Source organism: Bos taurus, chromosome 20 (genome assembly GCF_002263795.3).
Source record: "Bos taurus isolate L1 Dominette 01449 registration number 42190680 breed Hereford chromosome 20, ARS-UCD2.0, whole genome shotgun sequence".
NCBI classification, from domain to species: Eukaryota; Metazoa; Chordata; class Mammalia; order Artiodactyla; family Bovidae; genus Bos; species Bos taurus.
Genome location: NC_037347.1, coordinates 24,232,875 through 24,260,196, shown reverse-complemented (window position 1 = coordinate 24,260,196; position 27,322 = coordinate 24,232,875). Strand labels below are relative to the sequence as shown.

General features: G+C 41.2%; 1 protein-coding gene across 2 annotated transcripts in view; it reads right to left on the bottom strand.

Moving 5' to 3' along the window:
* Positions 1–27,322, bottom strand: part of CSPG4B (chondroitin sulfate proteoglycan family member 4B) — a 72,930-nt gene that overhangs the window by 11,302 nt on the left and 34,306 nt on the right. For both annotated transcript variants that reach the window (XM_002696335.7, XM_024981464.2), the window contains exons 6-8: positions 26,122–26,320; positions 22,402–22,533; positions 10,005–10,177 (exon numbers count right to left, since the gene is read on the bottom strand). In XM_002696335.7, coding sequence (XP_002696381.3) covers positions 10,005–10,177; positions 22,402–22,533; positions 26,122–26,320 — 504 coding nt within the window. The remainder of the gene's footprint in view (positions 1–10,004; positions 10,178–22,401; positions 22,534–26,121; positions 26,321–27,322) is intronic.

The following is a 27,322-nucleotide window of genomic DNA, read 5'->3' as shown; positions in this document are numbered from 1 at the left end:
AAATATTACCAACTGCCAGCTCTGTGTCTTTTATGCAAGTCATTTAATCTCACTGAGCATCCATTTATGCATTAAAATACAGAATCATATCTGACTTGCAGATATGCATTTGACCTAATTGGTCTTTTGCCATATCAATGTTCAAAATGGTGGGCTTTGGGCATTTCTAGGGCTTTCAAGAAAGGATCTAAGCCCTAACTAAACAATTCCTTACAGATGGAAGGCTATATTCATTTTTTATAGTGAATCATGGCATGAGAATATTAAGCAATCAGAAAGTTCTAAAATATGCCTAAATAAATAAATATTTTCTCATAAAACAAAGGAAATTGTAGGCTGGAATTCTGGCACATATTTTGGAAGCTTACTTTCCGTTGCTTTGTAAATAAACATTAGCTCACCATTCTATGGGCTTCCCAGGTGGTGGTAGTGGTAAAGATTGAACCTGCTGATGCAGAAAACATAGGAGACATGGGTTCAGCCCTTGAGTCGGGAAGATCCCCTGGAGGAAGAAATGGCAAGCCACTCCAGTATTCTTGCCTGGAGAATCCCCTGGACAGAGGATCTTGGTGGGCTACAGTCCGTGGAGTTGCTAAGAGTCGGACACAACTGAAGAGACTTGGCACGCAAGCATGCACCATTCTACACTTGGTGATTCAATAAATATTTGTTTAACAAACAGATACACTACTTACAAAGTGTTTTACAAATTTTAATTATAAAGTGTACATTTATATCATGAAGCAGTAGAAATAAGGCAATCCAAGACATCTTACCCATTTATTTAATAAAAACACATTGACAGTACCTAACTTTAATTGTGCCCTAAATATATGCCAGGCATTCTGTTTGGCTCATATGTAACTCATTTTATTTTTGTTTTAGGAGGGATTGTTATATTCATTTGACAGATTAAAAAAACAACTGAGGCTCAGAAAATTTAAATAATTCACTAGCCAACAGGTATAAGAACTCAGTTTTTAATTCAGTCTTGTGTGACTCCAGAGTTCATTGTACCTATGTGTGGAAAGCTCAGTGTGTGCTAAGTCACTTCGGTCATGTCTGACTCTGAGATCCCATGGACTGAAGCCCGGCAGGCTCCTCTGTACACAGGAGTCTCCAGGCAAGAATACTGGAGTGGGGGTTGCCATTTCCCCCTCCAGGGGATTTCCTGATTCAGGGATCAAACTCCATCTCTTTCCTCTCCTGCATTGTCAGGTGGGTTCTTTACCACTAGTACCACTCGGGAAGCCCAGAAAGCTCAGTGGCACTATAGTAAGCCAGAAATTCACAAGTTAGGCTCTCTAACCCTAAGGAATTCAGGAATGTTGAAAGTGAATTGGTAGGTATGATTAGGGCAGACAAGTGCCATTTTGGTCTGGCCTGTCTAGGACACAGTCAGTAATCTCACCAAAAAATCTCTATCTTGGGCAGATATTTGTAAGGAAAGGAGACTACAGGAATCCAAACAGTTCAAAAAGATTAAATCTCCAAGGTTCCATGTAGGTTAATAAAAAGTCCTAAAGGCTAAGACTGGGAAAACAACAAGCTCCTGTGCTCCTGAAGGATGATCTCAGAGAAATGACTCCTTTTTGTGAGCCCTTTCTTGTTGCCACCAGGACTGGGACCAACATGCCTGCAGTGAACAGCTAGTTGGGCATAGCTGTTCAAAGATTCCCAGAAGAGGTCAGAAGTCTGGGGCAGCTCAGGATGAACCAGCTTAGAGGGTGCCCAGGTATCAGGCATGTGTAAGTCCCAGGCATGACTCTCCTTACTGGAAATGGATAGAAGAGGCATTTTAGGAAACTTAAGTTCCTAAATGGTGATATCTGGAAATCTCCAGCTAGAAATGGGCAACTGAAAACCAGGCCCAAACAATTATCCATGCTCCTCTATACTCTACATAAAAATATTACAACAAAAAGCTCTTCATGGGAGCCTAGCAATATATCCATCTACAGCCCTACCTGACAGAGAGGTCCAAATCCACATTTATATGGAAGCAGACTTGCTTCTTTTAAAAAAAAGCAGACTCTTTTTCTCTGGAGAAGGAATGGCTACCCACTCCAGTATTCTTGCCTGGAGAATTCTTTGGACAGAGGAGCCTGATGGGCTACAGTCCATGGAGTCGCAAATAGTTGGACACAACTGAGCGACTAACACTTTCAGACACAGATTTGGGCTTCCCAGATGGCACTTGTGGTAAAGAACCCACCTACCAATGCAGGAGATGTAAGAGACTTGGGTTTGATCCCTGGGTTGGGAAGATCCTCTGGAGAAGGGCATGGCAACCCACTCCAGCCTGGGAAATTCCATGGACAGAGGAGCCTGGTGGGCTACGGTCCATGGGGCTGCAGAGCCAGACACGGCTGAAGTGACTCAGCACACACGCACAGACGTAGATTTTCATGGGCCTTATACCATTACAAGCATGGAGTCCTTTAATAAAACTACCAAGTGAGATCGTATGGGACACCTCGCTTTTATTCTATATGAACATACTAGGCTAAAAACACCCACCAAAAATATCAGGGCCAAAGCTCTTGAACCTGTGAGTGTTACCTTCTATGGCAAAGACTTTGCAGATGTGACTAAGTCAATCTTCCTAAGACGGGAAGGGTATCCTGGATTATTCAGGTGGGCTCGAACTGCAATCACATGAATAAGAGGGATGCAGAGGGCTAAAAGATACAGACAGAAGAGGAGAAGGCAATGTGACCACGAAGACAGAAATTAGAGAGATGCGGCCACATACCAGGAAAGGCTGGCAGCCACCAGGAGCAGGAAGACAGGAGTGGAAGAAGTTCTCCCCTAGTGCCTCCAGAGAGAGCATAGCCCTGCCATTGCCTTGACTTCAGTCCAGTGAAATGGAGTTCCAACTTCTGGCCTCCAGAACTATGAGACAGTAAATTTCTGCTGTTTTAAGCCACCAAGTCTGAGGTCATTTATTACAGCAGCTTTAGGAAGTTAATAAAAGGAGAAAAGCTCAACCATGCTCACTGAAATGGGAATTAGTTCTCTCTGCTTTTTTGATTATTCAAAGCCAGCTTCAAGTTTGAACAATGAATAGGTGGCTAAATGACAATGCAATACAATAATTTCCATGCATGCAAAAATATGCTAGCACATAATTCAGTGAACTGCAAGGGCCAAATCAAAATTGCTAAAACAAGAAACTGGAAAATGTTCAAAATGTCTACTGAGTCTAGTTGCCATTAAGCTTGTCACTGAAGAGACCCCAAGAAAGCAGGGGTCAGGGTGGGGCAAGAGTGATCACTAACACAAAGAAGCTTATCCTTCCCTGCACAGAAAATAAAAGAGCCAAAGTTTAACCATCCCATTACACTCTCCATTAAGTTATAATAAATTAGCTTCTCTCCTATGGGAAATGCGTTCACAATGTCTTAAAATGTACACGCTGATTTCAGAGTCTAGAAGGGGTTATTAGACAAAACTCATAACCCAGAATCGATTGTATCATTTTCTAAATGTGGACCTGGAATCCTGTATCTGTGCTGAAGCAGCAGGCAGAGATGAAGATGGATGATCTACCCATAACAGCATAATGGCTGAAACGCAATTACTGGGCTTTATGGAAAAGAAAAAAGGCCAGGCATCATAAACCTCAAAACCAGAACACTTTGCTTTTTAATGATTTCAAATTATCTAAACAAGCACTGGAATGAAAATCACTCAATTAGCCTTGTGCTCTACTAGTAAGAGAATTCTTTAGAGAATTCAATTCTTACTTTGTACATTCTTTGAAATGAACAATAATTTCTCTACGTTTGTAGAAAGGTTTTATTTCATTTTAAAATTTGATGATTCACCTTCTCTGTGTATTTGTATGTTTAATTCTTCAGGATGTAAGATTTTCAGCACAAATTTTTGTGGTTTAGCTATTTGCTCTTGGGCAGTTGTAAAATTACGCAAAAACAAGAATGTTACTGTTTATCTTGGTAGGTTGATATGGTATGGTTTGAAAATCATTAATTTATTCCAGGATAAGAAAGTATTTTGAGCTATTAACTAACAAATGTTTTCCCCACAATTACTCTTCCAAAGGGTGATATTAAGCAAGAAATGTCTTGATTTCTTTCATTAGCTGTAACCATCCAGAGCCATTAATTTAAATGGTCATTTTTGTTTATCTATCAAAAGCCAGACAGGGTATAGGTTTTACATGCAAATGATACAGTGTTTCTGCCTCCCCTAGCTGAGTGGTAGAGAGCTGGAAAGAATTTATCCTTTAAGGTAAAGGTGTGAAAAAAGACTCAGCCACCACCTGTCTGAAGCCCTCTCCGCATTGGACCCTTAGCAGGTTATGGGCTAGAACTAACTCTTGAAATTAGAAAAAACTAATCTAAAAAGTCAAAAGGCAACTGAAGCCATTATATTACATGAACATGGCTGAACAGCTCTGAGCTCCTTTTATAATGAAAATTGTTTCCTCTGTAACATCTCTTCTCACCAACCAGATTGAAGAGGACTAATCAAAGCACACAATAAGTGTTCAGTTAAGGTCCTTGTTCAATAATTTCAGGGAAAAGGTTTTAACCATAGTCGCTACCTCCAAAACCTATCCCACCCTCTTTTTTACTTTTTCTGGAGCTGCTGGGGAGGAAACTGAACCATCATAAAATGGCTGAGAATTTGACCAAGGTCCTGTATGACAGAGCCCATAAAACTATTGATTTTTTTTTTTTTATCGTTACCATCTTTCTAAATTCCATATATATGCGTTAGTATACTGTATTGGTGTTTTTCCTTCTGGCTTACTTCACTCTGTATAATAGGCTCCAGTTTCATCCACCTCATTAGAACTGATTCAAATGTATTCTTTTTAATGGCTGAGTAATACTCCATTGTGTATATGTACCACAGCTTTCTTATCCATTCATCTGCTGATGGACATCTAGGTTGCTTCCATGTCCTGGCTATTATAAACAGTGCTGCGATGAACATTGGGGTACACGTGTCTCTTTCCCTTCTGGTTTCCTCAGTGTGTATGCCCAGCAGTGGGATTGCTGGATCATAAAACTATTGATTTTATAAAGGGATTCATAATCTATTTGCATGTGAAGAAGAAGACAGGATCTGAAAAGAAGAAAGTCAGGGAGGTAAACAGTAAGTTTCTTTCTCTTCCCAAGTCACAAATCAAAATGTGCATTTTTGAACACATAAGCTAAACAGAATTGGAACGCCTTCACCTAAACACCAATTGCAGTGGATTTTTTGATGATGCTCTACTCTTTTTCAGTACTAACTTTCTTTGTTTTGATGTCAGGACCTTTTTTATTTTTATATTTTTTTAGCTTTTTATTTTATATTGGAGTATAACTGGTTAACAATGTTGTGATAGCTTCAGGGGGACAGCAAAGGGACTCCGCCATACATATCTCAATATTAATGTTCTGCTCTAATGTTTCCTAATTTTATTTTTACAATAAGCACGTGTTATATAAAAACTCAAAAAACCCACACACACTGAAAGAGCCAGAGTTAGCATTTGGGTTTATATTCTTGCAGAGTTTCCTTTGCACATTCTCCTCTCCTCCATAAGTACTGATGCTCTTTGTGACTAAAGAAGCGGAAGGGGAGTCAGGGTATTTTGATGAAATTTATTCACAGAAGCTTAGAAACTTAGCCAAACACATCCTGCAAAAGACACCAGGTTTGTTCAGCTGCTCCCAGCTTCTCTGGTGAGGCCTTCCACCGGGTCCTCCTTGCCCTGACCCTCTGGGGTGGGATCCTTGGCGCTGCCCCACCCTCAGGCCTCAGTCTGCCTCCAGCCTGTGCTCTGCCCAAGGATGCAGTGCTGCTGGATCCAGACAGGAAGCCCCTGACATGGTCCCCAGCCTCCTCTTCTTGTCATCGCTCAGGGAAATGTGTTCCAGAACACCAGGGACTCTTCCACAAAGGGAATCAGTGAGTGGGTGACAGGATGAAGCAAACGCCACGTTCCTCTCACGGCCTCATTTCCATTCATGGAATCACCACAGCCCATTAGGGGAGATGTAGCAGCCAACTCCAGTGTCCCAGAAAATGGCCTGCCCCATGAAATTAGTCCTTTGGCTACCAGAGGAAAGAACTTCTCGCATTTTCAAGGACAAAAAGATAATCACAACAGCCTTAGCTACTATTTATTTAGCATCTGCTACATGTGGGGCAGTGTGCTAAACATTTTGTATTTACTTTCTTGTGTTAATTCATTATAAACTCTAAGAGGAAAGTATGGACTAGCAGATAGGAGCATGACCTATAATCGAGACCCTGAGTTCCAATCCTGACTCTGACACTTGTGAACTGTGTAGCCGCGGGCAAGTGGCTTAACTTCCCTGTGCTTTAGGATCCCAGCCTGCAAAGCAATATAATTAGTAATATAAAAAAAATCTGTGAAACTGCGGCACTCAATATGTCAGCAAATTTGGAAAACTCAGCAGTGGCCACAGGACTAGAAAAGTTCAGCTTTCATTCCAATCCCAAAGAAGGACAATGCCAAATAATGTTCAAACTACCACACAGTTGTGCTCATTTCACATGCTAGGAAGTAATGCTCAAAATCCTTCAAGCTAGGCTTCAGCAGTATGTGAACCAAGAATATCCAGATATACAAGCTGGGTTTAGAAAAGGCACAAGAACCACAGATCAATTTGCCAACACTTGTGGGATCATGGAGAAAGCAAGGGAATTCCAGAAAAATATCAATTTCTTCATTGACTATGCTAAAGCCTTTAACTGTGAGGATCACAACAGACTATGGAAAACTCTTAAAGAGATGAGAGTACCAGACCACCTTACCTGCCTCCTGAGAAACCTGTATGTGGGTCAAGAAGCAACAATTAGAACTGGATATGAAACAACGGATTGGTTCAAAATTGGAAAAGGAGTATGTCAAGGCTTTATGTTATCACCCTGATTATTTAACTTCTATGCAGAGTACATCATACAAAATGCCAGGCTGGATAAATCATAAGCTGGAATCAAGATTGCCAGGAGAAATATCAACAACCTCAGATATGCAGGTGATACCACCCTTATGGCAGAACGTGAAGAGGAACTAAAGAGCTCCTTGATGAGGGTGAAAGAGGAAAGTGAAAAAGCTGGCTTGAAACTCAACATTTAAAAGACCTAAGTCAAGGCAGACAGTCCCATTACTTCATGGCAAATAGAAGGGGGAAAAGGGGAAGCATTGACAGATTTTATTTTCTTGAGCTCCAAAATTACTGCAGACAGCAACTGCAGTCTCGAAATTAAAAGACGCTTGTTCCTCTGAAGAATAGCTATGACAAACCAAGATAGCATATTAAAAAGCAGAGACTTCACTTTGCAGACAAAGGTCCATCTAGTCAAAGCTATGGTTTTTCCAGTAGTTACATACAGATGTGAGAGTTCGACCATAAAGAAAGCTGAGTGCCAAAGAATTGATGCTTTCAAATTGTGGTGCTGGAGAAGACTCTTGAGAGTCCCTTGGACAGCAAGGAGACCAAACCAGTCAATCCTAAAGGAAATCAACCCTGAATATTCATTGGAAGGATTGTTGCTGAAGCTGAAGCTCCAATTCTTTGTTTGGGCACCTGATGCAAAGAGCCGACTCACTGGAAAAGACTCTGATGCTGGGAAAGATTGAAGGCAAAAGGAGAAGGGAGCGACAGAGAATGAGATGGTTAGATAGCATCATTGACTCAATGGACATGAATTTAAGCACACTCTGGGAGATAGTAAAGGTTAGGGAGGCCTGGTGTGCTGCAGCCGCAAAGAGGGGTTGCAGAGTCAGACAAGACTGAGCAACTGAACAATAACACAACTCAGCAGAAAGCTGAGAAAGTTGCCATTCTAATGGCATCCTGGGACATAGGTAATTTTCAAAATGGTTTCAACTGTCATTACTACTATTTCCCCCCATTTTACAGATGAAGAAACTAAGGATTAAAAGATACATTATAACTCACAGAGTTAATCCAGGTCTTCCCACTTCAGAGGCCAAGGCTGTGTCCTCAGTCATAAGTGGTCAGTAGTGGCTCAAGGAGCAGCAAGAAGGCACCCGATTCCTACATGATATGCTCTGTCCACACTCTTATACCGAAGACAGGGAGTATGGGCTGCTGTGCTGAATTCCCACAGACTCTAAAAGTATCTTAGATGCTGTTTTGGGGAAATAGGAATCATCCCAACCGGGAGTTACCTGCATAAAGGCCTGATGCCTGGTACACAACAGAAGGGTCTCCCCATTGTCCTCTGATTCAAAGCACTGGGCAAAGGCCACACTGGCATGTTGGGTGCATGCTCTGGAGAGGAAATGGCTGTGTGGAGAAGAGGGATGTTCTCCTGGTCCATTCAAGGAGAACACACCTTTCTCTCTGACCACACCTGACTTGTGATGTTGCCCAGGCTGTGCGTCCACACTGCAGCCTGGCCCTGCCTCCACGAGGACCACCAGCTGGGTCTAACACCCCTCATCCCAACACCACTGTGCAGGTGCTTTCCAGCCCTGAGCCCCACGGTAACACACCACCCACAGACAAATACCTGTCACTGATGATACAAACAGCTGCCACTGATGATACCAATCAATCAAGACTTTTTCTGCCCTACTAAGTTGGCCTTCTGGGCTTCCCTGGTGGCTCAGACGGTAAAGAATCTCCTCAATGCAGGAGATCTGGGTTTGATCCCTGGGAAGATCCCCAGGAAAAGGGAATGGCAACCCACTCCAGTATTCTTGCCTGGAAAATTCCATGGACAGAGGAGCCAGGTGGGCTACAGTCCATGCGGTTGCAAAAAAGTTGGACATGACTGAGCATGCACGCACTCCAATCTAAATTATTATATATTTGCAATGAAAGCAGTGGAAATTAAAGCTTGAAATGATCACCATCAAAAAATAATTTTTTAAAGAACTAGGGCTAGAGTCAAGGCATCTTAATAGGACTGTCATCATTCTTGCTAGTATTCAAAATACTAGCAAAAAAAAAAAAAAAACTAGGCAAGTTTTGATGCCTTTGGGCGCATTAAAAGTTCCCCCTCACAATGTAGTTTTCATCCTTAATTTCTTTTTTCCTTCCTCCAGAGTACAACTGTGAACTAGAGAATTTATACCTCCTCTTTTCAATGTCCCTTTCAGAACTTCTGCTAACCTTATGATCTGTTCCCTTCAATGCATCCCAGACAAAAGTAATTGCAAAGCAAAAGCTAAATTCAATTCTGCTACATCACACTGGAGAAAAATGGCTCAACAGTTAAAGGCAGATTTGTGGTTCACTCTGGCTATTTCCTCTAAACTTGACAAGACTTTTTTATTCCTTAGTCATGTAAAGCTACAGCCAGATCAGCTACCATATCCCTGTTCCCATTGTTTAAGAATGGAAAAAGAAAGTTGAATGACGTGCAACAGTTATATTCAAGAAGACAATTTGGAAACAAAGATTTTTAGAAAATGAAATCACACATAAGCAGTCAGATTCCTAGGGTGCAAAAGTAAAAAAAAAAAAAATCAAATGACTTGAAGGCTTATACATTTAAATAAAAAGGCACCTACATAGATGCTGGTGGTAAGAAGTTGGAAACAAATGGCTCTGGGTGCAGATTAAATACACACACACATTTTATACACATACATATTTACATGCATACATACAACTGTAATATATGAAATTATGTATATCAGTTCATATATTAAGCATAAATGTACACAGACATATCCTGCAGGATTTACTCTTGTAACTCTGCTTTGGGTTCCCTTTAAATTCATCTTTAGTGATAAAAGGATTCCCTCTTATTTATTAGACACGAGGTTTGAATTTGCTTGGTGTTTTCCGCCAGTTGTGTTTTATCCTGTGTTCACCACAAAGTGTCCAGTTTTAAGACCAGCACAGCTGGAATGAGTACCTGCCTGGGCAAAGGGGCACCTCTGCTTGACTTTAACAGGATGAGGACCAGCAGCGAGGGGCCCGCTTTGCACAGACACCGAGCCCAGTCCAGCTGCCCATAAGTACATCAGGACTCACCAGATTCTGCGTAAACACGGAAACGTCCTCCGTGCTGTTGTCAGAATTGACACGTAGCAGCCTCCCGAGTCTAGGGGAACGTATGACGGTAAAGGTTATGGTTCTGTTTCCTGCACTGTCCACATCGTTGGTCACAGCTCGCAGGTCACGAGATGAAAGGGGCTTCACGGAACCTAAGTGAAGATGAAAACATGCATGTAGAGCATATGAAGGCTATGGTTAATGACTTTTAAAGACCCCTGGGAACTGGAAAACGCGTAGTTATGTACAGGAGACTAGCTAACTTTAACTTGAAATTGGGCTATGAGGAGCTAGTGATCCATGAGGCATCTGTTTGTGGATGTGCTTTGCTACTAGGGCTGGAGATGAAAGGAAAATCCCACAAAAAGACCCCCTCAGCCCCCACAGTCCTGTGTGTCTAACTGATCTCAAGAGAAAGAAGGCATGGCCAGGTAAGTGGCACCCAGCTCAGCTCTGGGCACAGGAAGGGGGAGTCGACGTTGTGCATGGACAGAACAGGAGACAGCCCCCTCCCCGGGAGGACAGGCCCATCCTGGCCTGATGGCGGCTGTAGGTGCTCCATGGAGTGTCCATCTGTGGACACCTGAGGGAGAGGCTGGCTCTGGAACAAATGTGAGAGGTCCCAGAGGACCCCCAGACATGCACGCTGCATGCATAACATGGGGAGGGAAAAGCCTGTGTGGATATCATGGGAAGAAGAACCAGTGTGAGAGGTCAGTGTGCCAATGTGACCTCATTGATAATCAATGGCCAGAGAGACTGGGGGACATGCAGGTTAGAGCAGTGCTTCTCACATGCTCCGTACTGAAGGATCAGTATTTCCCCCTAAATCCACTGTGGGCCAATAATTTTATAAAACACAATAAAACATTGCAACAATGTCAAATTGCTATAAAATTTTCTAAACACCTCCTTTCACTTTCCATTCTTATCACTTTACAGACCAGAAGGACCACAGCTTGAGGATTACAGGGCTGAAGTACATATCCCTTCACTTTGCACGGGATTAGGGAGTAATCCCAACCTGATAGGATGGCAGATCTGAGAGAGATTTATGCAGTCCACCTGGCCCAGAATTTCACCTTCTCTCTTCTGTTTTAGCCCTCGCTAAAGGGCCTTAGCATCAGGTCTTGCACAGGGGCCTTGCACTAGCTCTTGGAGTAGGCACTCGATAAATTGTTTAACTAAGCCTCCTAAGTGACATCCACTGTGCTTTCATTACTCAGCCATTATAGCCCTGGAGAGTGAGGGCCACCAACTGCAGTATTTAAACCATGTTAGGCGCTTAAAGGCAAGACCTTGACTATAGCTAATACATGGGGAAAGCCAGCTTTCAGTAAGATTTTCAAACATGCAAGGAATGTTCTAAGGCTTTAATTAACTAAGGTTCCCTTTAAAATAGCAGACAACAAAACAAAAAATAAACAAAATTTCCTCCACTCAGCAAAGGAAACCATCAACAAGATGAAAAGGCAACCTGTGGAATGGGAAAAAATACTTGCAAACCACATCTCTGATAAAGGGTTAATATCCAAAATATACAAGGATCTATACAACTTAGTAGGAAAATCCCCAAATAACCCAATTTTAAAATGGGCAAATGACTTAAATAGACATTTTTCCCAAGAAGACTTACAAATAGGCAACAGGTACACGGAAAGGTGTTCATCAATGCTAACCATCAGGGAAATGCAAGTCAAAACCACAATAAGATATCACCTCATACCTGTCAGGATGCCCATTAACAAAAAGACATGAAGTAACAAATGCTAGTGAGGGATGTGCAGAAAAGAGAACAGAACCCTTGTGCACAGCTGATGGGAATGTAAATTGATGCAGTCACCATGGAAAACAGTACAGAGTTTCCTTAAGAAATTAAAAGTAGAACTACCATATGATCCAGAAATCCCACCTCTGGGTATGCATTCAAAGGAAACAAATTCATTATCTCAAAGGAAAATCTGTACTCCCATGTTTGTTGCAGCATCATTCAAAATAGTCAAGGTATAGAGACAACTTAAATGTCAATCAGTGGATTAATAGATCAAAAAAATGTTGTAAAATGTGATATATATACACATACATACATATATACACACATACATATATATACACATATATGTATATATACACACACACACACATACACATACACTGTGCTGTTCTTAGTTGCTCAGTCATGTCTGACTCTGCGACCTTATGGACTGTAGCCTACCAGGCTCCTCTGTCCATGGGGATTCTCCAGGCAAGAATGCTGGAGTAGGTTGCCACGCTTTCCTCCAAGGGATCTTCCCAACCCAAGGATTCAACTCAAGTCTCCCATATTGCAAATGGATTCTTTATTATCTGAGTCACCAGGGAAGCCCAGTTATAATTTGTATGCCCTGCCTAATTTGAAAAGTCAATCTTTAACTCAATCATTTTATTTATTTATTTATTTATTTTATTTTTAAACTTTATAATATTGTATTAGTTTTGCCAAATATGGAAATGAATCTCCACAGGTATACCTGTGTTCCCCATCCTGAACCCTCCTCCCTCCTCCCCACCCCATACCCTCCCTCTGGGTCGTCCCAGTGCACCAGCCCCAAGCATCCAGTATCGTGCATCGAACCTGGACTGGCGACTCATTTCATACATGATATTATACATGTTTCAATGCCATTCTCCCAAATCTCCCCACCCTCTTCCTCTCCCACAGAGTCCATAAGACTGATCTATACATCAGTGTCTCTTTTGCTGTCTTGTACACAAGGTTATTGTTACCATCTTTCTAAATGCCATATATATGCGTTAGTATACTGTATTGGTGTTTTTCTTTCTGGCTTACTTCACTCTGTATAATAGGCTCCAGTTTCATCCACCTCATTAGAACTGATTAAAATGTATTCTTTTTAATGGCTGAGTAATACTCCATTGTGTATATGTACCACAGCTTTCTTATCTATTCATCTGCTGATGGGCATCTAGGTTGATTCCATGTCCTGGCTATTATAAACAGTGCTGCGATGAACATTGGGGTACACGTGTCTCTTTCCCTTCTGGTTTCCTCAGTGTGTATGCCCAGCAGTGGGATTGCTGGATTATAAGGCAGTTCTATTTCCAGTTTTTTAAGGAATCTCCACACTGTTCTCCATAGTGGCTGTATTAGTTTGCATTCCCACCAACAGTGTAAGAGGGTTCCCTTTTCTCCACACCCTCTCCAGCATTTATTGCTTGTAGACTTTTGGATCGCAGCCATTCTGACTGGGGTGAAATGGTACCTCATAGTGGTTTTGATTTGCATTTCTCTGATAATGAGTGATGTTGAGCATCTTTTCATGTGTTTGTTAGCCATCTGTATGTCTTCTTTGGAGAAATGTCTATTTAGTTCTTTGGCCCATTTTTTGATTGGGTCATTTATTTTTCTGGAGTTGAGCTGCAGGAGTTGCTTGTATATTTTTGAGATTAGTTGTTTGTCGGTTGCTTCATTTGCTATTATTTTCTCCCATTCTGAAGGCTGCCTTTTCACCTTGCTAATAGTTTCCTTTGTTGTGCAGAAGCTTTTAAGTTTAATTAGGTCCCATTTGTTTATTTTTGCTTTTATTTCCAATATTCTGGGAGGTGGGTCATAGAGGATCCTGCTGTGATGTATGTCGGAGAGTGTTTTGCCTATGTTCTCCTCTAGGAGTTTTATGGTTTCTGGTCTTACGTTTAGATCTTTAATCCATTTTGAGTTTATTTTTGTGTATGGTGTTAGAAAGTGTTCTAGTTTCATTCTTTTACAAGTGGTTGACCAGTTTTCCCAGCACCACTTGTTAAAGAGATTGTTTTTAATCCATTGTATATTCTTGCCTCCTTTGTCAAAGATAAGGTGTCCATATGTGCGTGGACTTAAATAGGAGGACCTATCTGAGTCACCAAGGAAGCCCAAGAACACTGGAGTGGGTAGCCTATCCCTTCTCCAGGGGATCTTCCCGACCCAGGAATCAAACCCGGGTCTCTTACGTTGCAGGAGGATTCTTTACCAACTGAGCTACACAGTGAACACACACACACACACACACACTCTGGAATAGTATTTAGCCTTAAAAAAGAAGGAAATCCTGTCATTATGGATGAAGCCAGAGGGCATTAGGCTAATGTGAAACAAGCCAGACAAAGACAAATACTGAATGGTATCACTTATATGTGGAATTTTTTTTAAGTCAAACTCAGAAACAGAGATTGGAAAGTGGTTGCCAGGGGCTGGGGGTGAAGGAAATGGGGGAGAGTTTGGTAAAAGGGTACAAACTTTCAGTTATAAGATAAATAAGGTCTGAAGATCTACTGTACAGCATGGTGATTATAGTAAATAACACTTCATTGTACAATCGATACTTGCTAAGGGAGTAAAAGTGAAAAGAAAAAAGTAAACATAGGAAGAGATGAATGTATTCATTAGCTTGATTTGGGAAGGATCTTTTCACAGTGTACACATATACCAAGTCATCATTATATATTTCAGATATCTTACAATTTTTGTCAATTATACCTTTATAAAGCTACCAAACAAAAGACTAAAATAAGATACAATAAAACAAGACAAGATAGACATAATAAAGTAAAATAAAATATCTGAGTTTTCTGGGGATAGGCACTAGGCCCTGGGGTCCCTGAGAGGAGGCAGAAGTACCTGGAAATATAAGCCTCCGGAACACAGTTCTGCCCCAGAGTCAGGACTGCCTTGGTACACACACACACAAGTATGCTTTAATTGCCTCCTGTATTGCTATAGTTCTTGCTGCTGAAAGTCACTGCTACCTTTTAGCTTCTGGAACTGGGGACCCAGGCAATGAGGTCATCCTGGGGAGGCCAAGAAGAATTATTCTGTACATTCAGTCAATGTTACATGAAGTCATAATTGAGGCCAATTCTCTATTACCTGTCAAGCGGGGGTCCCCCCTCTTGTCAGGTGGATTATATCTCTTTTGTGTGCAGTCTCTGGCACCCCAACATCCAACTTCTTCTCATCTTCAATTTTTCTTTGGAACTTTTAACACTGTGCTTTCTTAATTATTTCCTTAATGAAATCAGACTCTTATCTTTTCATTTATCCCTTCACCTCAAGGATTATCTTTGGCAGGTGAAGGGGGTGTTGGTGGGAGGGCTCTTTAAAAAAAAAAAAAAAAAACGTTTTATTTATCTTTAGTTGAAGCATGTGGGATCTAGTTCCCTGACCAGGGACTGAACCTGAGCCTCCTGCACTGGAAGGGCAGAGTCTTAGCCTCTGGATCACCAGACAGGTCAATTTCAAAAAGTCTTTTTGGGTAGAGGGCCCACCAGAGATGTCCCAGGTCAAGAGTACTTCTTGCCCAGCCAGAGTATATTAATCCCTCATTCCCTCGTCCAGCTTCCTAACCCAGGAGGGTGTCCAGTTCCTAGTCAGCAGTCACCCAGAGCATGCTCAGCCAGCAAGACTAGCTGGCTCCCTGCTGCAAATGCCTGATGAGCATCTCTGACCACGCAGCCCAATTCACCAAGAGCCAAACATCACTTTCCCCCAATCCCACCTTCTTTCATCCAAGCATTGATATTTTCATCAGTTAGCTTCAAGCACTTAATTTGGGCAAGATTTCACTAAAGTCCCACCTAAATTTATATTCTATAGAAGAACTGCCCTACCAGGAGTGTGGTAATAAAAGGGCACTGTAACCATATCTGTTTGGCAAGCTCCCACTCTACATGTACCTCATGGCGATTTCAAAAGCAAGTTGGCATGTTGAAGACTCTAAGTCTTGGAGTAAAGATTTCTTTTTGCCCTTCTTTTAAGTATAGCAGTTCTCAAACATACTCATATCCTATGTTTGCTTCATGAAAAACAACCACCACCATAACAGCAAGAGTTTCATGGCCCCTTGGGCTAGGAGGTCTTGTGCATTCCTTCAACGGACATTATCAAATGCTGTGTATGCGACAAGCCCTCTAATAAGGAACGGAGATATACCAGGAAACAGCACAGACCCAGTCCTGCCTTTTCATGTAGATGTCATGATAACTCCTAAGATGTATGTATTTTTTTCCTCATCGCTAAGAAGGGATGATAAGGTTAAGCACCTTGCCTAATGGTTAAATGTAGATCTCACTGACTCTGAAGTCAGTATTATTAGAAAGTTGGCACTCACCATATTGCCTATATCATACTATTGAGTTGGCAAAAATGTTCATTTCGGTTTTTCTGTAAGATGCTACAACCGAAATGAACTTTTTGGCCAATCCAATACTTTGAGCTCAGTTAAAATGATCCCTGAGTTAGGAAATGTGATGAATGATTCAGGAAATCTGATAGATGCAGCTCTCCACCTTCCAGACACAGCCTGCCTCCTCCCTGGGCTTTGCCTCTGCATCATGCTGTCCTCACTGGTAACCTCTCCCCTCTCTGTTCCCACCATCACAATGCTGCTCACTCTGCAGAGGCAGCTTAAGACCCATCTGGCCAACAAGACCTCCCTCCCCATTGTTGCCTATGGGAAATTTTCCTCCTCCAAACTCAAGGAGTTCACCAGGCTGCACCCTCACTGGACACTTAGGATAATATATTTTGCATGATTACTATACTCCTGAGTGTAAATCTCTTATTTCCCCAATGAGTTAAGTCTTTAATTTTTGCCTTGAGGACTGACAGTCTTTTCTTAAAGCTCTTGGTTATCTCCCACTAAGTCTTACAATATTCAATTCAGTGTTTCAAGACCATCTGACTAAAAGATTTTATAAATCTCTGCTCCAAACCCTTTAGCAACATGCTGTGACTTCCTTCTGCTTTCTTCTCTCCCTCAATTCCCATCATGCAGGACAGATGGTCCATTGGTGAGACATGATTCCCTCCATAGCATAACCAAACCCCAAGGGGACTGAGGTCACACAGTTTGCTATGAATATCCTTCACTGCTCAGTTACTTAACTCTAGGTCTGTGCAAGCTTATATTCCAAACCAGTTTGACAAAACTCTCAAGGTCAACACCCGCCTCTACACTCTTTGTAAAAGAGCCAGGTTTAACTTAGATACACAGAAAGACTAGAACCTAAGGCCACAGTATGTTCCAACATGCTATAACTAAATATAAACACATTCAATGGTGGCATTCAAGGTGAAAAACTGGTTACAAAATTCCTTTCTGGGGAACAATTTTTTCTGAAAGAAATAGAATACATGTATAAGTATACACACACCTATATATGTATGTGTATTTGGCGTGCTGAGATTCATGGGGTCACAGAGAGTCGGACATGACTGAGCAACTGAACTGAACTGATACTTATATACAAAATAATAAAGAAAATATACATTAAGTTTACTTTCTTAGTTGACAACCAAAAAGTCTGTTTAGAACTACAGCTCTTCCTATTTTAAAATAATTGAGTTAAAGATTGACTTTTCAAATTTGGCAGGGCATACAAATTATAACTGGGCTTCCCAGGTGACTCAGTGGTAAAAAATCTGCCTGCAATGCAGGAGATGCCAGTTTGATCCCTGGGTCAGGAAGATCCTTGGAGAAGGAAATGGCAACCCACTCCAGTATTCTTGCCTGGAGAATCTCATGGACAGAGGAGCCTGGCAGGCTACAGTCCATGGGGTCACAAAATAGTCGGATACGACTTAACAACTAAACAGTAACAACAACACAAATTATAACTAACCTTCAAACATTCACTCAGTAAGTATTTTTATAACTATTTTGGCTTACCCTACAAATTCTCACAAGTCTCAAGCCAGGGCCGCTTTTTAAGGCAGTATACAAAGGAGGCAGAACAGCATGGCCCAAGTCTGCTGGGGTGATGATGAAAAGCCAATTGGTATGAGCTCAGTGGGAGTGATTGAAAAAAAAAATTGACTAATGCTGGGCTATAATATTTTAATAATCCAAGAGAGTAAAACATACAACATTTCCACATAAGCACTGCTGCTTATTAAATTGCTCTGCACCTTTTCCTGGTTGTGTGTATCAATCCATCAATAACATTAAGAAGGGGACAAACGAAGCAGCCACCATGATGGTCTTATTCTCAGGGAGCTGATATTCTAATATAGAGGCAGTCCTGGAACACAGGCACACACAGAAAGAACAGATACTGTGATCCGAGCACAAGGTTTGGGGGTCATGTCAGCGCTTCGTCTCGAGGCTTACGATTCCTATCAGTTACCTGACTTTGAACCTGCCCACGTCTCAGTTACTTATGTGCCAAATAAAGATGATCAAAATTTGCTTTTAAACACATTATTTTGTTTAAATCTTTATAACAACCCAGTTCAGTAGATTAAAAAGATACAAAACACTATAAAAACACAGGTATCAATAGTATCTATTGATACTGTCCTATAATAGAAATAGATTTTCTCCTATTACAGTTCTATGAAGTCCATAGCTCTATAAAAAGGAATAAACCGTCTCCAATATTTCAGAACATATAGGTCAACTTGAGTCTGACAAGAGCTACAGTAGCTGACAGCTGACACCTGGAGCCACACCAGAGGTGGGACACAGAGAGTCCCCCAACTCCTTCCCCCGCCAAAGGGCTGGCTAATAGATGGAGGAGGCAGAGGTCACTCAAGGCCTGCTTTCAGCATCAGGCATCTGTCATCATCACCCCTGCAGCTTTACACAGCATCAGGGACCAATATCCTCAGGAGGCTGCAGCAGAGCCAGGCTGAGCAAGACTCAACTATGCCTCTGGAGAGAGGATGAGGCCGTGTGGTCTTCAGAACCACAGCCCACATCCAGGAATTCTGATGCAGAACAGAGGGGCCACTGCTACTTGGGGACATTAGGGTAGGAAGAATGCCAAGAACAACTGGACCAAGGGACCCATAATGTCCATCCCATCTCTAAAATCTATGACTCCCTCATTCTCATTCCACACCCACCCAAGCTCAGATCAAATGTTAAGAATCAACTGATGGAAACGTACACGAAAATTCATCTTCCTTCCTACTGACCAGGGGCTGGAGTTGGATATAAGTCATGGTCTGGGGATAGAGAACGACAGAGAACCAAGAATAACAGATCTAACAGGCTAGGGGGAGCTGGAAAAGGAAACAACTCACTTTGGCATCTGAGGATAATGTAAAGTTCTGGCGGAGGGTTCTTAGATACAGGATGCAGGGAGGCCAGAGTAGGGCAGATGCAGTGCATGTCGGAAAGGGAAAGGGGATGGTTACTCAGGGCTGTGTCCACGGTTACTCTATGTTTTGCAGAGTTCCACAAGGGTGACAAGAGATATTTTAACATGTTTTTTTTTTGCTAAATTAATATTCAGTAAAACAGGTGCCAGAAACTTGAAACTTTCTAAGCTACAGTGGCTATAACTCCCCTTGAATCTAATAAAACTGTCTTCAGTCACAAACCAGGGTTTAGCGAGAATAGATGAAAGGTATTTAATCTTTTGCAGCAACCAGATTTACTCTAAGTTTAGACCCTCTCTTTAATAGATGGCTGTATTTTTTTTCCAAAATATTAGGGTGTAGCAGTTTGCTTATTTTTTAAAACACCAAATGACACTCTAATTGCCTTGAAAAAGGATAGAAGCATTGCACTTTTCAGAGAAAAATTACGGAATATGAAAAGGTTTTAGAAGAGAAGAATCCAGGTTAACATATCTTCAGTTAGATTTTGATAAAGATTCTTTTTGTGAGCTCAAATGCTTAAGGCACCTAAAAATTTCAAAAAAAAAATTTTTTTTGAAAGTTATGAACAGTGATTTTTCTCTAGGTTTATTTAGAGGTATGTAAGCTTTATCTTGGAGAAGGCAATGGCAACCCACTCCAGTACTCTTGCCTGAAAAATCCCATGGACAGAGGAGCCTGGTAGGCTGCAGTCCATGGGGTCGAGAAGAGCTGGACACGACTGAGTGACTTCACTTTCACTTCTCACTTTCATACATTGGAGAAGGAAATGGCAACCCACTCCAGTGTTCTTGCCTGGAGAATCCCAGGGTTGGGGGAGCCTGGTGGGCTGCCGTCTATGGGGTCGCACAGAGGTGGACAGGACTGAAGCGACTTACCAGCAGCAGCAAGCTTTATCTATTTCCTGGTTGCACAATCAAGGTATATCATCTCTTTAAGCCACAAATTCTGCCAACTTGCTGTGAATACATCACCTATCTCACACAGATATAACGATTAAAAGACTAGTACACCACTAGCCCCATGATTGCAGTCCTGGTTGTACTTCAGGACCACCTGAAACTTAAAACAAAATGGTGGCCAGGACCTAGTCCAAAGATTCCCATTCAATTGGTGAGGCTGAGACACTGGTATTTTTTAAAGCTTCACAATGGTTGAGAACAACTGGCTAGAGTAACCATGGAGTGACCATATTATTAAAATGATCAATGTTTATATTTTACTGATAACACTGCTGCTGTTGTTCAGTCGCCAATTCACGTCTGACTCTTTGCAATCCAATGGACTGCAGCATTACTGATAATGTATATCAGTTAAACAAGTTATAATACACAGGGTTTTTTAAAATTGTAATGTAAAATGTTATTATTTCCTGTGCCATCTACCTCAGCGCTTTTGGAGGGAAATAACAAGCTTTAAATTTTTTTCCTCCTCTTTTATTACCCTCGCCATTGGGTAAAACCTTGTTCTATCCTTGCAGTGAGGGTTTTGAGTCAGAGATGCTCACTTACATCTCTCCATCTCAGCCAAGCTGAAATTTTTGGCAAAAACCAGTTCAAAGGCTGCAGGGCCTCAAAGAAAGAACCGCTGGTCCCCTGATACACAAGGTTTTTATATTAAAAAAAAAAAAAAAGAAAACCTCAAGATCTAGATACTCATTACAGAAGCTCTCCTGCTTCTTTAAGGATCCTATATGTGAACCATGAACTTCCAGATGTTCAAGCTGGTTTTAGAAAAGGCAGAGGAACAGAGACCAAATTGCCAACATACGCTGGATCATGGAAAAAGCAAGAGAGTTCCAGAAAAACATCTCTTTCTGCTTTATTGACTATGCCAAAGCCTTTGACTGTGTGGATCACAATAAACTGTGGAAAATTCTGAAAGAGATGGGAATACCAGACCACCTGACCTGCCTCTTGAGAAATTTGTATGCAGATCAGGAAGCAACAGTTAGAACTGGACATGGAACAACAGACTGGTTCCAAATAGGAAAAGGAGTATGTCAAGGCTGTATATTGTCACCCTGCTTATTTAACTTCTATGCAAAGTACATCATGAGAAACGCTGGGCTGGAAGAAGCACAAGCTGGAATCAAGATTGCTGGGAGAAATATCAATAACCTCAGATATGCAGATGACACCACCCTTATGGCAGAAAGTGAAAAGGAATTAAAAAGCCTCTTGATGAAAGTGAAAGAGGAGAGTGAAAAAGTTGGCTTAAAACTCAACATTCAGAAAACGAAGATCATGGCATCTGGTCCCATCACTTCATGGCAAATAGATGGGGAAACAGTGGAAACAGTGTCAGACTGTATTTTTTTAGGCTCCAAAATCACTACAGATGGTGATTGCAGCCATAAATTTAAAAGACGCTTACTCCTTGGAAGGAAAGTTATGACCAACCTAGATAGCATATTCAAAAGCAGAGACATTACTTTGCCAGCAAAGGTCCGTCTAGTCAAGACTATGGTTTTTCCAGTGGTCATGTATGGATGTGAGAGTTGGACTGCGAAGAAGGCTGAGCACTGAAGAATTGATGCTTTTGAACTGTGGTGTTGGAGAAGCCTCTTGAGAGTCCCTTGGACTGCAAGGAGATCCAACCAGTCCATTCTGAAGGAGATCAGCCCTGGGATTTCTTTGGAAGGAATGATGCTAAAGCTGAAACTCCAGGACTTTGGCCACCTCATGCGAAGAGTTGACTCATTGGAAAAGACCCTGATGCTGGGAGGGATTGGGGGCAGGAGGAGAAGGGGACGACAGAGAATGAGATGGCTGGATGGCATCACTGACTCGATGGACGTGAGTCTCAGTGAACTCCGGGAGTTGGTGATGGACAGGGAGGCCTGGCGTGCTGTGATTCATGGGGTCACAAAGAGTTGGACATGACTGAGCAACTGAACTGAACTGAACTTAAGGCTAGTACAGGAAAAAAGTGTACATGGACCATAAAAACTGCTTCCCCCATTGCCCTTCACCAGCATGCCCTCTTCTGAGGAACAGGAAAGAGGAGGGACAGGGGTGGGGGATACCCAGCCTTACTTCTGTTAAATTCCTGCAAAGAGACAATCCTTTTTGGGACTTTATAACTGTTGTTAAAGTCATTCTATAGTAAAAGATAATACTTTATACCATGCAGGTAGAACTTTCTATATTTATAAAGATATTATATTAAATGATATTTCAATTTATTAATTGAAAAACACTTAAACCCAAACACTCAATGAAGTTAAAATCTTACCTGGGAAGATGCTCAGTCCTCTGTTTACTTCCAAGCTAATGATCAGAGCTCGAGCTGTGATGCTAAAAATTTGTCGTGGTGCAAAGTTCAAACCATCAGTAACCTGAAAATTAAAACCTCCTGACATTGCTCCTTCAAAAGAAGAAATTACACTCTGGTCAGTCTGGTCATTTTGCAAAAGCCACCCACTTTCACCTTCTCTCCCACCTAATCTCCCTCCAAAGCTACTCCTATCAATTTGAGAGTTAGTTACTACGGTCACCAAGATCAAATCAAATACTGCCAAAACACAAAATGAAAAGAATACCAATAAAGGTCTAAAATGCATATTCCCACCTCATCCTCTCCTGAAAGTAATAAAAGAAAGCAAAGGTGTCACCTCCAAGAAATTAAAAAAAAAAATTTCAGACATGTTGATTACCTGTATTTTATTATCTTGGAGTCAATTTATACCAGTAAAAGTAATACAAGGATGCCACACACACATGCATCCCTTAGCAGTTTCTGAACTATTGATAACACTTGATGATAATGAAAATCAAAACTAGAGGGAATTAAATAACACAGCCCCTCCCCCCAAATACTTTCCCATTATTCATCTATCTCTGTTTCCTGCTAAGAGGGGAAAGAGAAAAAATGGAGAAAGACTCAGCCCCAGTTTTGTTAAATTCCTGCAAGAAGACAATTGTACTCTCATACTTCTGTTAAGAGATCAGTGACATCAACAAAGTTATAAATTAACTTATGTGTGAAATAGAAGTTGGGCCGGGCCCCCTATTGATCCTGTTCCCCCGAGTGCTTTACGGGTCTGATTCCCAAAACACCAGGCAAGATCATCACGCAGATAGCATGACAATCACAGTCCCCTTGCCTTTTGAAATAGTTCATCCAGGAGTAAATGTGCAGCCCACAGGTCTCTGCATCATGTAATGGGTAGAAATGCCCTCCTCGTTGCCCTCAGGGACATGTGGCAAGGAACAAAGGAGGCATGATCAGGATCTGCAATTACCTACAAGTACTCCCTTAATAACATGATTTAATAAAAGGCCGGTTGATGACTTAACCTTCTCTTAAGTCTCTGTTATTTAAGCAAACCCAGAGAGTTCTGACTCCTCAAAATAAAAGGTTACAGCCTTTAAACATTTTTTCCAATACACTGGAGTCACCATATTTAAAAAAAAAACAGAGGAAAAGAATTCTGGGTCTGCTTAATTTAGAACAGAGGCGCACAGCCAAATATTATTTTTGTTTGTTTGCTCCTTTTTACTAGAAATAGCACTTTGAAAGCTGTATTTAATTAAATGTGAAACTATGGAGAAAATGTTTTCTGCTATTAGGCAGTTTGAACATTTCATGAATTCGGTAACAAAATGTAAATGGAATCCAAAGGAATTATAGCAAAACGAATACTAGAATAGTGTACTAGGTACACTGACTAGCATACAAATTATGACCAAAGAGACAGAGGGAGGGAAACATGAAAGTGACCTGTGGATTTTATTGTATAACCTTAGATTCTCCTGACCTAACAGTACTTTCAGAAGGGCAACCTCAAATCATTTATCCCCCCACTTCTTGGCTGTATCGACCTACTTAGGTTGTTATGTGGAATAATGAATTAGATTAATGGCGGAGCACTTTGCAGATATAAATGCTGAGACTAACTAAACCTAAGCCTTTGTTTGGGGCTGCTGAGGGACAGATGTAGCAGGGAGAACCAACTGGTTTCAGCAAGTGGCTCATCTGCAGCTGGGCTCCTGCCACTTTGAAGGCTATTACTGCCTCCAGGTCCATTTAGAAAATGTGATGGATTGACTCTCCAAAGAGCTTGACTTTAACTCTCCTTTCTGCTTTTTTAGGAGAAATTATTTTCTCTATTTGCCAAAAGCAAATATTGACCTGGTAGTTGACAAACAAATCAATCCAAAGAGCTAATTTATATTTCAATCCTTCACTGCAAAGAGTAACTTCAGCTCTTCAAACTACTCTGCCCTTCTATGGGTGGCAGCTACTAGAGAAAGCCCAGCTTTAGAGTCGGACCAGTTATATCTTTCTGGGCCTCAGTTTCTTCATCTCTATAACGAGATCGTTTACTCCCAATCACTCAGAAAACGTTTGCTGATTAAATGAAATGGGTCCTGTCATTGTATCTCCTGCAGTGCCTAGCACATGCCAGACAATCAGTAACTCCTTCCCACTGCACACTGCTTAGTCTTAGAAATTCTAAACTTTCTCTGTGCAAGTCTCTAAAGCAGGTCTCACTATTTTGAACATATGACAATCCTTTCATAGAGATAAAAAACTTCTAGGCCCTTGCCTAATAATACCTGGATTTTTAGTATCTAGTAACCAAAACCACACATAATTGGCAGAAACATCCTATCAATTCAATGCCCCTTTAAATGAATTTTTTTATATTAATGAGAACAACTGCATACAATTAAAAAATAAAACACATGTGGAAAAGATCATTCAGTCTAGAAACAACGCTTTTACACATGTGGGTAGATTTACGATTTTATTGCAATAAAACTAACCCCCAACAGGTCCCCAGGCTACAGGTTTGGAACCACTAGATAAGAGCAGTCACATAGTAAATGCTTTTCAGGTTATCTGGGAATTCTTTGTACTTAACTGCAGAGATAATCAGGAAATTACTACCTTTGAGTTTAGCAGATTTTTATCTTTGTTTTCTTTATTTTCAAAGAAGGTAATTAAAAGTGGCTGGAAAGATACAGCTTTTAGCTTTACCATCATGCACCCCAGGCTCACACTCCTCCTCCCCCCACTTCCTCCTGTGGCTGAGAATGGGCAGCTTGCCCTCTCTGACCACTGTCAAGGGCAGCCAGGAAACAGAGGCCAGCTAGATCACCCCTCCTGCAGATGTACAGTGGTGATGTGGCTTATTGATTTACTGATGACCAGAGAGAAGAAAACAAAGCCTTTTAATATCAGGGTCTCTTAGATTTACAGTTATATCCATTCATTCATCCTTATATTCATTAATTTAATAAATGCATTTGTTGTGTTCACCAATGTATTCCAGCATTTGGAACATTACCCGGCACATAATAGGTATCAATAGGATTTCATTCTTACAACAAATTTTTATTAAGCACCTACTACGTTCCAGTCACTGTTATTAGGTGCTGAGAATGTAAGAGCAAACAAAAGAAAGATCCTATTCTTCTAGCCCTTATACTCTAGTGGGGAAGACAGACAGCACACAAATGAACGAATCAGTCTATACTAGAACGTAAGGTAGCCAGAATAAGTGATAGCGATAAATGGAAGAGATGTGATTTCAGCGGGCGGTCAGGAAAAAGATCTCTGAGAAGGTTACATTTATCTATTTTATATATAATGGATAAACAATAAGGACTTACTATATGGCATAGGGAACTATATTCAATAACCCATATTGCAATAACCCATAACGGAAAAGAATCTGAAATGTACATATTTCACCTCACATGAGAATGTGAGTAAGCCAAGTATGAGTTATAGGTACCCTCTGATGTTTGCTATTATTGGCCTTACTCAAATGTAAGCTTAAATGTACTGGCCTTACTAAAATGTGTCACTTTTTAAAAAAACTATACAGTCTGCAAGGTTTTTAGATGGCTTGTGGTTTTCCGTCAGCAGCTATTAGGTGTGACTACATGTTAACCTTTGACTGAAACGCACTTTAGTTTCACATTGCTTTGCTCAGTTACCTACCGTTGTGTACAAACACTAGCTGGCCCTCATTGATCTGAGCCTGGGTGAAGTTCTGAATGCTACGGCCAGGAATGGACTTGAGAGCCAAATGTCCATTGCTGGGTGGAGAGACCAAGTAGGCCAGGTCCTGTGGGGAGGAGTCCCCATCCACTGCACAGAGTTCATCACGGGTAATCTCAGCGACAGAATTCACCCACACCTTAAAAAGAATCACAGATCTTGTGAGCACAAATTCCAATCACATAACACCAGTAAACTGAATAGCTATGAGACACCGGCCCCTTGCACAAAGACTTAAAAGAAAAAAAAACTAGAGCAACTCACTCACGTTTTTAAACCATGATGAGTCTTAATTCAAAACAGACATATAATTAAACGCCAGATGAAATGCAGAGCATGTTGTAGTGTTTATTTAATTTATGAGATTTCAATAAAAAAAAACAGGATTCATTGTTATTATTCAAAACTAATTATTGAAACTGCATATGCATTTATGTAAAGTACAAAAGCAATAAAAGTTGATGGTTACTAAGTGCTGTCTGTGTGGCTGGTATATGCTAAGCATTCCATATGGAATCTCAAATAATCACAGAAACTACCCCATAGGATTGACTTAAGGATTTCTATTCATTACTTTAAGAAGCAAATGATTTCATTCACTTTTAAATATTTGAGGGCAGAACACAAACAATACCTTTTTTAAAAATTCTCCTTTATCCTATCCATCTTGCCGGGAAACAAATACCTAGTCCCCATGGCCTTGCAATGTTTACTCTGCTTGTGTGCGTGTGCCGTTGCTTGGTTGTGTCCAAGTCTACAGGACCCCATGGACTGTAGTCTGCCAGGCTCCCCTGTTCATAGGATTTTCCAGGCAAGAATACTGGAGTGGGTTGCCATTTCCTTCTCCAGGGGATCTTCCCAACCCAGGGATCAAACCCAAGTCTCCTGCCTGCATCTCCTGCATTGGCAGGCAGGTTCTTTCCCACTTGAGCCATCTGGGAAGCCCAGGTGAGTGCTTATTGCAGTTGTTTCTGAGTAACAGTCTCTATTTTTCCATTTGTATTTAAAATCTGTTTACATTATTCAACACATCATCCTTTTTTGAACATCTGCTATATCCCAGGCAATGTTCTGGTGCTTGCAATACATCAGTATACAAAAGAGTCCGGTCCTCATGGAGGATACATTCCAACAGCAGAGG